The sequence below is a fragment of the Cebus imitator genome, unplaced genomic scaffold (assembly GCF_001604975.1).
Source record: "Cebus imitator isolate Cc_AM_T3 unplaced genomic scaffold, Cebus_imitator-1.0 Scaffold12, whole genome shotgun sequence".
Classification (NCBI taxonomy): domain Eukaryota; kingdom Metazoa; phylum Chordata; class Mammalia; order Primates; family Cebidae; genus Cebus; species Cebus imitator.
In genome coordinates this window covers 5,286,157-5,296,638 of record NW_016107327.1, presented here as the reverse complement: position 1 = coordinate 5,296,638, position 10,482 = coordinate 5,286,157, and the positions used below count along the sequence as shown (strand labels likewise).

Sequence of the window (10,482 nt, the reverse complement as noted above, 5' to 3'; positions counted from 1 at the left end):
TTTCACACAGACCTTATTTTTTAAACAGAGTTTATTGTATTTAATACATTATAAAATTTGAAAAATTGTAGGAAAGCAGCAGACTTGAACTGGAGCAATTCTAACAAGGAATAATTCTGGCCCCTTGGCAAAACTGATCAGTTTTAAAACAAAGTTCACATCTGTGAGGCGGACAAACAAGTGTGTCTTCTGTACAAACTGCATTTAAAATTTCATGTCTAACATCTTTCCAATGCAATGTGCTCGTGAGGGTTTTTCTGAAGTCCTGCCTGGTCCCTGCCTAAAGAGAGACGTGGAACCTCCATATACAAAGAAACTCGATTCAAGGTGTTTTGTTTAAAAAAAAAAAAGGAAAAAGAAAGACAAAGGAAAAAGAAATAATGGATGGCTGTTGGCAATGGAAACTGTAAGGAGACTGTGTCCTCACCGCTCATGGCTTGTTGATTGGTCAGAGGCCTTGGAAGGGAGGCCCAGGACACTTCACGGCCATCACAGCACCAGCTGTGGCTATCACCTTTTTTTTTCTTTTTTTTGCATTTCCTACCTTTTGACATATATATATATATATATATATATTTATATATTTTTTACACCTTGAGGATATCACTATTCCAATTGTTCCCATATGAATACAGGTGTGGTCTCTATTGGATATAAATGTGTCTTTTATTCAATTTTAGGTCCAGGACTTGGTTTGCTGTCCCAACTGCACATATATGTCCCTTTGTTTTTGTTTGAGTTATCGGTTGTGTGTGTTTTCCTTTTTGCATAAGAAATAAGTCCGTTTAGTCCAGAGGCTCTTGCTTTATCCGGATGACGGAGGGTACACGGGGCGTCCGCCTCAGTTCCCGCCGAAGGACATATTCGCTGAACTGGGATGAGTCCACACCACCCCCACAGGAGCCCACGATTTCAAATCCTCTTTGCTGCAACCTCTCGAGGACCTGCGAGAGAACAAGTCAAGCGTCCGGTTAGGGGTGAGGTAAGTACTATGGCTACATAAAGACTCCAAAGTTTGAGATTATGTGCAGCTCTGGGTCATCTCACCCAGCATCCATGCCCTTTGAGCTGCTCCTCTCAAAGAAAGACCCTGGATTAATGAGCAGGAGTGAGGAAGCAAGCATTTCTAATGCCTGAAACGTGCCTTTACATGCTTGCTTTACACACACCAGCTACAACACTCAGTGGTGTTAGGCCCATTTTATAGATGAGAAAACTGAGGTTCATGGCTAGTAAGTGATGGGACTGCGTTTCCAGCTAAGGTCTGTTTGGCCTCAAATCCCCTGTTTTTTGTATATGCAATGCTGCTCTCTCTGTCAAAATGAGCATTCACATTTCAAAGTTCATTTATCACTAAAATACATCCTATGAGATGATAAAGGATCTGGAAAGACAGTGATAGCAGAGTTTACTTAGCCAGTGATTCCTTTGTACTCCCAACTCTACCATCGTCTGAGTTTCCTAATACCAAGTTAATATATATGCTTGCAATGCAGAAGCATCCTTGCTAACCAACGCAGAATAGTAAAGCACAGGAAATAACATTTGCTGAGTTGGAGACAAATGTCTGTAACAGGTGATGACATCCTTATCCTTTAGTAGGTTTTGACTTCAAAACTGACCCCGGTTTTCTGGCCTCTTTTTGATGCTCAACACCGACAATTTCAAAAAGAAAAATTTCATTTTAATCCAGCCTCACACCCTGACAAAGATTGATGTCATTTCAATAGCAGAACAAGGAGACTACTGAAGACACTGGAGGTTTATCTGCAGGTTTTCAAGTTTGTAGCATTTGAAATAGAGTTATTGCCCTGCGTGCATTCAAGGAGACAAGAATAAGCTCGATGATTACGTATTAGAAAATGTATGAAAAGTAAAGACATTCTAAACTTCTTAGTCAAACGTAAGCCACAGAGTCTGTTCCTTAATTTTGAAATCAAATACCTAACGCCAGCAAGATTCCTTGGTTTGGCACTACACGTCTGATACTCTTAAATGCGGGAAACAGTACCTGTAACTCTTAGATAGACAAAAATACAGGAAACTGATCTGAAGCATTCAGTTTCTTTAGGAATCCAACAAATATTAGACTTGCAAATGTTTCCTGCTGGAGTTCTGAATAAAATTATTTCCACACCACCCTAAAAGCAAAGTGATTCAATCATAACTTCAAAAAAAAAATGCCCACCTCGAAAAAACTTTTTTGGGATGAAATGAAATGTAGTCAAGGTAAAGTGAATCCTTATTTTTTAAAAATTATTATTTTTTCATCACTTACTCTGATATGGAATATAATTTACTCTGCTGCAAAACGGCTTACTGGATGAGACTGGAAAGCAAGAGAGCATGTTTTCTAAAAAGTAAAACCTCAAGTACTGGCAAATTCAAACACACACACCCAAGTCTTTATGAGAACAAAATTAACATTCTACCCAGCAGTGCTCTATTTCTGTAGGTAAATTCACAATGCATATGCACACCCGCCAGCATGAGGACAGGAAGAAAACAATCCCTAAATTCAAAATCAAGGCGTGCTTTGGTAGCAGGTAAACACAAAGACGAAGAACAGCTCCCTCCACGGATTCCTCAGCAGAGGCAGGAATGCAGCCTTCAGCAAGAGGCACCCCAGCTTGCCTGGCGGAACCAGCACCGTGGAAAGGATTCCTTGCCTTGATTGGGACAGGAAATCCCAAGGGGAGAAAGTTGTGAGCAACAGAGAACTGATATCCATTTTGCTTTGTTCTTAAGGTCACTCAATTGCTAACAGGAGGAAATCTCTAAGCTCTTCGTCCCAGAGGGGGTGGGGAAGGGGGTCTGATAGGCATCATCTGATAATTATTCATTGTGATCCAATGTTACCTTGGATGTGGTCAAAAGCTTATTTCAATATAATGCAAATAGCTGATGAAGCTATTACTTTGGAAACAACAACGCGTTCACAGCAAAGTTCCTTAAACTGAGTGATCTAATGAGAATGTTAAAACAACTTAGTGAGGCATCGGGTGTTGTTAGCCTTATCCCAGACTCTCTTGTGTCCACAGGCTGGTGCCTATTCCTTGGTCGGTGGAGCAGGAAGCAAGGGTAGGTCATGGCTGTGTCATACAACCACGTTAATCCAGATGAAAATTTCCACATCTGACGTGGGAAACTGTCAAGCATATGAATTGATGATGGTTATTCCCTGGCCCGAGGGTGGGGCCAAGGCCTTCCTGTCCTGGCTGTGAATGGTTCTGCCCTTCTGTCTGCTCCAGTTGCAGCCAGGGCAGGGTGTGTATGGGAGGGGACAGTCCTTTCGGGCTTTAGAGGCTTAAACTGCAGAAGCCACACGGGAGCGCCACACACCTCCAGGGGGCGCCCTCTGCACAGGACAGGTGAGAAGGCGCATGTCTTCCTCAGGAACCCTGCGACCGGCAGCCACCCCACTGCCTGGGAACATGTGCCTTCCGCTAGCATGCTTAGGGAACATTTTCTGCCAGAGTTTTCTGCTCTTCTGTTCTCAGACATCTGTTCATACATTTAAAAAGTTATAAATAGTCGTGGAACAATCCTCAAGAGGCAGCACGGAAGAGTGGGTGCTTCTAGTCTCTGCGCTTGGAGAAGGGTTCTGCTGACTAAATATTGAACAAAGTCATGGGCACATTCCAAACATTCCAATTTAAAAGAGGGGAAAAACTAGAACCCTCACTCCGTTGACTTCAAACGGTTGTGTCATACAGAGCTGGAATGGAGCCCCAGGTGCGCCTCTGCCTTCCCATCAGCATGACAGAGGACTAACAGTGATTATCTCTTACGGCTCTGAAGACAACGCATGTTCAGGCCAGGGCCCAGGGTAGGGCAGAGAGCTGGTGCTCAGCACATGTTAGCCTCTAAGTTCTGATTCCACCCCCACATCTCCTGCTCCCCTAGACTTCTCCATCTCAGGAAATGGCAGTTCCACTCATCCAGTTCCCCTGGCAAAAATCTTAGTCACCCCGGGCTTATGTCTTACAGCCCACAGCCACAGTCGGAAAACCTCATTAGCTCTACCCTGCAGACACTCAGAACCGGATCCTTCTCAACTGCTTGAAGCACAGCTTTCTGCCTGGTCTCCTTGCTTCTCCTGCTCTCTAGCTGCTGCCGCAACGTTCACTTTAAAATCTGAGTTCTGTCAGGTCGCCCTTCTGCTCAAAACCCTCCAGTGCCTTTCCATTCGGCTCACATAGGCAAAAGAACCAAAACCAAAAGACTCCAAAATAAACAATCCTAGAGCACTTGCCACCCCCTAAAGAGGCGCTCCATGATCGCTCCCTAGTCTTCCCTGGCCGCCTGTCGGGGCACTCTCTCTCCCTGATTCACTTGCTTCAAGCCAAACTGGCTATCCTGATAGTACTCAATATGCCCAGCATACTCTACCCCAGAAATCCACCTACCACCTCCTGGCAAGAGATTTATATTGACTGTTTGCCTCCCCCTCCACTCCCACAATGCAGGTCCATGAGCACAGAGCTGTCCGTCTTGTTCTCTGTCTGTCTATCTCGCTATGTTGCCCAGGCTGAACTTGAACTCCTAGGCTCAAGTGATCCTCCTGCCTTGGCCTCTGGAGTGGCTGGGACTACAGGCGTGTGCCACCGTGCCCAGCTGTTGTGTTCTATAGCTGTCTCTTCTGCATCTCCAGTGCTCATCCCAGCACCTGGCACACTCACACTTGTGGAATGACTGCTGTAGAGGGGGATACTTCACCTACGCAACAGAAGTGTCACTGAGGGAGAGTTTCTCAGCTCTTTGGTGGAAAGGCACCATGTGAGGGCAAGGGTAAGTGACGAGTAGGAGTGACATTTGATGCCACACAGTGTGTAACAGTGCCGTACCTGGACTGAGTTGAGGTGACAGTAGCCATTTAGTGGAAACCTGATGACGTGCGTCGAGTCGTGATTCCAGCCTGCATTGACAGAGTTACACATCACGTCGCCAACCTCTGGAAATACTTCTTCTATCAAGGATTTGTCACCGCTTAGCGTGATCCTTTCTCCAAGGTCTGGGGCCACACGCACGACGAGGCATTCACAGGGCCTTGAAAAGCGACCAGTTTCTCTGTCCTGCTTCCATCTTTCCATCTCCAGCAACATGGGCTGAAGCTGAAAATATTTTGCCTCTTCATATAACAAAGTGTAGTCCTGAAAAAAAAAAAGGTATTTCACAGTGCAAAACGCAAACAAAGTACTGAACGTGTCCAACATTTAAGAGGTGATTTTTTCCACCTCTTGTTATGTCAAAAATAAAATCTGCATGTGCGTTTTTCACTTATGACATGTTTGTAGAGACTCCATTTTCTTTCATTCATTCATTCATTCATTCAGTGAGGATAAAAGGAGCTGAGTAGATTAGGGCTGGTCAGGCCTCTTCTAAGTGCTTTACATCATTTAAATCCTGTAACCCTCATCACTGCCCAGTGAATTAGGAACCTTTACTATTCCCATTTTGCAGATGAGAAAACTGAGATGCAAAAGGATTCACCCATGATTTGTTTCTTTTTTGTTTTTCTTTTAAGATGGAGTCTTGCTCTGTCGCCAGGCTGGAGTGCAGTGGCATGATCTTGGCTCACTGCAACCTCTGCCTCCCAGGTTCAAGCAATTCTTCTGCCTCAGCCTCCCAAGTAGCTGTGACTACAGGCACATGCCGCTACGTCCAGCTAATTTTTTTATTTTAGTAGATATGGGGTTTCACCATGTTGCCCAGGCTGGTTGCAAACTCCTGAGCTCAGGCAATCTGCCTGCCTTGGCCTCCCAATGTGCTAGGATTACAGGCATAAGCCACCTCACCTGGCCGACTTGCTTTTTTTTTTTTTTTTTTTTTTTTTTTTTTTTTAGTAGAAAAAATATCTCTGCGTATTTCAAGTTTGATTGTGTCGATGAGAACTCAATTTCTTTCCTCTTGGATGGAATGCATACATTGACCAAGGGGAGCACAACCTTGCCCATGGGTACCCTTCATCAGAAGCTCCAGGTCACCTTTGGTGGCCACAGAAGGGTGTGAGGCAGAGATAAGAGGCTAGTGACAGTCAGGGATGGGCGCCTGCAGGGCAGGCACGTGGCTTTTACTTGAACTTGAGTGTTGATCTGTGATCGTTTGGGGGAGGCTGGTGGAGATCTGGAAGGCTAGTGCACCACCCTCTGCCACCTATTGGAGTGGCCATGATACAGTCAGGAGACAAACAACATTAGGCCTCGATTCCTGTAAGATACATGTGCAATGAAGAAAACCTGTCCATTTCTGCATTTCTGAAAGCATGAACACCTGGTCTTTTGGCATGGTTTCCTTTCCTCCAGTTTAAAAAAAAAATCTATTGAATTAAAACAGAAATCTAACAAAACAGGTATTAAAACACACACATAAGCCACTGAATGGGAAGACAAAAGAGAATGAGGGGGAGGCAGCAACTCAGGAACAATGTTAACAAGCAGTTCAATGTTATGGCTAAATGTAGCTATGGCCACAATCATTTCTGGGTGTGAGATAAGTGGATACTTGTCCAGACACGTTGACTGAGAACATTTTAATCAGCTGACACAGGCATTTGTGCCTTCTGTCCATGGGCAAGAGCTGGCAGGGGATGCCCGGTGCCTGCATGACAGCCAATGTTGCAAACATGTGGCCCGAGTGCCTCAAAGAGGTCCCTGATATCCAGATAGGATAAAGCAGAGGATGGCCATGGGAGAACTACTTTTATTTTGCACTTTGCTCTTTCTCTTGTAAATTAATCAATAGCAGCAGCAGCAGCATAAATTTAACACTTTGAGAGAAAACAGCATGGAGAGATGAGAGTACTTGGGGGCCTTGAGTTGGGTAATCCACTTTCCATATTAAGAAATTCGGGCCCGGGGGAAGATGCTGATGACGACACTCAAATCAGCAGAATGGGCTGCTGCTTTATTCTGCCCTTCTCCTGGCTACCCACTTACCACAGGAGTCTTGGGTCCATGCAGGAAAGGAACCCATTGCTCTGATAATCTTCCTTGCACATGTTTCTACCTGCTTAGCCTCCTGTCCCAGGGGAGATACTGTTTTGCTTTAAGGAGTTGAAAACTAGGCCGAGGTGTGGCCACTCTTAAGACAGGGCAGAACAGGGGCCCCTAGCTCAGCCTGAGGGGTGGGAGTGGGGAAGCCTCTGCAGGTTCCTCCTGCTCTACCTGGGATCCCCACTCTGGGGCTTTGGCATCTTGGCATCACACCAACTGTGAGATACTGACTCAAATACTTATTTATCAAGATGACAGCTCTCAAGGAGATTTTAAAACAGCATTGAGAGTTACACAAGCAAGAGAAGTGAGAACTTCTGCTACTGCTTTTTATTTTCTTGTGAGATTTAATTACAAATTTTAGCACAAGGAAGGATCTAGACTCCAGTGAAAATAGTACTTATTGACCGGAGGCAGTGGTTCATGTCTGTAAACCACTAGCACTTTGGGAGGCCGAGGTGGGTAGATTACCTGAGGTCAGGAGTTCGAGACCAGCCTGGCCAACATGATAAAACTCCGACTCTACTAAAAATACAAAAAATTAGCTGGGCAGGATGGCAGGTGCCTGTAATCCCAGCTACTCAGGAGGCTGAGGCAGGAGAATTGCTTGAACCTGGGAGGTAGAGGTTGCAGTGAGCTGATATCACACCACTGCACTCCAGCCTGGGAAAAAGATCAAAACTCTGTGTCAAAAAAAATAAAATAAAATAAAATATCACTAGCCATCAAGCCTTCAAATCCTAGAGTAAAAGGGCTTGCAGCAATCTTCTTGACCAACCTTGACCCTGTGGAGGATTCTTTTCTAACATCACTGAGCAGTGACCATTCAGCCTCTGATTGAATGCTTCTAGTGACAGGAGGCTTACTACCTAAGAAAGTGCCAAATTTACTTTGTTGACAGCTCTGATTATTCTAACTGTCTTATGAGAGAGACCTAAATTTTCCTGTATCACTGACTTACTTGTTTTATTCTGCTCTCTGGGGTTGCAGTGATTCTAATTTTTCCTTGATATGTTAACCTTTCAAACATTTGAGGACAACTGTTGTGTCTTAATGTGAGTCAGGCTGAAACGACCCAATCTTTCTAGCTTCTTCTTATCTGTTATGACTCCAAGGTGCTCCAGCATCCACTGTGTACTTGACTTTGTCAACATGCCTCCCAAAACCCACATCAGAACAAAACCTAACATGTCATACATGCTCTAATGAGTGCCTTGTGCAACCTCTGGCCAGACAATTGAACCAGGATCAATGCAGCCTGTATTAGTTTATGATTGCTGCTGTAACAATTACCACAAATTTAGTGGCTTAAAATTGCACAAATATATTGTCTCCTAGATCTAGCCAGAGGAGAAGGTCAAAGTCTACGATAGGTCATCATGGCTGTGTTCTTCTGAAGGCGCCAGGGGAAAATCCATTTCCTTGCCTTTCCAGTTTCCAAAGGCAGCCCACAGTCCTTGACTGGTGGCCCCCCATCACTCCTGCCTCTGCTTCTGTTGTCACATTGCTTTCTTTCATTTTGACTCTCCACCTCTTTCACTTAAAAGGACATTTGTAATTACTTTGAAGCTACCCAGATAAGCCAGGACAACCTCCGCTTCTCAAAACCCATAACTGAATCACATCTGCCAAGTCCTTTCTGCCATGTAAAGTGACACATTCATCACTTCTACAAATAAGGACATGGACATCTTTGGGAGGCATCGTTTTCCTAACACAGCATAAGGCTGTATATTGTCTTTCTTGGCAGTCCTATAACTCTGTTAGTTCACTTTTTGCTTATAGTGAAATCCCTAAACCTTTTTCACAAGAGCAGCTATGAGCTAGTTCTTTCTCATTCAGCATTTGTGAAAAATTGTAAATCCTTCATTATTTGTCCCCCTATAATTTCCACATTGGAGGCTGCATTTGTTCCAACCTATTGAGAAAATTTGGCTTCTCTCATCCAACGTTCTAGGTCTGTCCCTCATTTCTGTGCTATTTTGGATTGGGCATTCTGTCTCAACACATGAATCACTTCTTAAAGCTCTAAGAAGACAGGGCTATGTGTGAGTCTATGTCCCTGGCAAAGCCCTGATCTCCCAATGTGTCCAGAGTGAATGAGGCTAACCGGACTTGGGTTAGAAGTCCTCCCCATGCTGACCCTGAGTCCTCACCATCTCTTTTTCCCTCTAGGGTCACAAAACACTTGTTTAATAATCCACCCTGAGGTCTGACCCTGGATGGGCAGTGAGCCTCACAACATAATGTTGCTCCAATTCACTGTCACCTACTCTTGGAAAAGTAGAGAAACACTAGCCCTTTTCAGATTTTTGGCCCTGCTCAGTGACCACGGTGCGATCCTGCTATGTGAAAGTGACAGTTCCGAAGTGCTTTCGTGCTTCAGCAAAGGTCGTCGTGTGCCTGGGCTACAGTCTCATGGGACTATCCACGAACTGCTTTAAGCCACCAGGTGTTCTTTTACTCTCCCTTGACTATCCTGGCTCCATTTTTTCCTTTACTATGCTGCTCTATCCAGTTTCCAGGGTAGAGCCACGGTCTGTGCCATGGGGAGCAGATGACAGAGAACAGCCGAGCACTCCTGCTTCTCTCCGGCGGCCGCTCGCCATGCTGCCCTGCCTCTAAGCACTGGCCGGCCGGAGAACGGAAATGGTCCTTCTTGCCGAGTTACCATTTTCTGCTCACGGTGAAGTGCACGCTGGCCATTCATTTTCTGCACCGGCTCCTTTGTGTCATTCTATCCTGCCTAACACCCGCTTCCAGTCTCAGCTCACTGGAAATGACCCTGCAAAGCAGAGTCAGTCTCATCGGCTGCTGCCTTTAGAAACCTTTCCTTCCTTAAACGGGATCATTTAACTTTACTCTCTAAATCCCATGTTTTCTGAAGTTTAGTAACTTTCCGTTAGGTTCCCTGGCCTTGTGCTTACTTCCTTCAGGCCTCTGAATCTTCCGAAGCCTCTCCTTAAGCTTTGGTTCTAATCTGACAATGTCCTTTCTCCAGCTTTTATGAACTCCAGATAACTGGTCTTTTGTTTCCAAAGTTCTTGGTGGAAATAGACAGAAGCTTATGGGGCAGCAGCAGCTTCGGCACCTGTTTTTCTGAAGAAAATGAATTCACAACATCCTCCCTTCTGAGCAATGAGCTTTCAGCAAAGCAACTCAGGAGTGTGCTAGATGCAATCACTTTCTGCCCTGCTCCAATGTCCATTTTATCCTCTGACTAAGAAAGCACCACTGGTCAGACACAGTGGCTCTTACCTATAATTCCAGCACTTTGGAAGGTGGTGGCAGGAGGATTACTTAAGTCCCGGAGTTCAAGACCAGCCTGGGCAACACAGAGAGACCTCCGTTTCTACAGAAAGTAAAAAAATTAGCTGGGTGTGGTGGCCCGGGCCTGTGGTCCCAGCTAAGTTGAGGCTGCAGTGAGCTATGTTTGCACCACTGCAAACCAGCCTAGGAGACAGGGAAAGACCCATCTCAGAAAAAA

General features: G+C 45.0%; 1 protein-coding gene across 3 annotated transcripts in view; it reads right to left on the bottom strand.

The window, feature by feature from the left end:
- KCTD1 (potassium channel tetramerization domain containing 1) overlaps nucleotides 1-10,482 on the bottom strand; it is a 215,683-nt gene continuing 205,201 nt past the window's right edge. For all 3 annotated transcript variants that reach the window (XM_017498169.2, XM_017498176.2, XM_017498162.2), the window contains exons 4-5: nucleotides 4,848-5,153; nucleotides 1-944 (exon numbers count right to left, since the gene is read on the bottom strand). In XM_017498169.2, coding sequence (XP_017353658.1) covers nucleotides 786-944; nucleotides 4,848-5,153 — 465 coding nt within the window. In that variant the 3' untranslated portion in view covers nucleotides 1-785. The remainder of the gene's footprint in view (nucleotides 945-4,847; nucleotides 5,154-10,482) is intronic.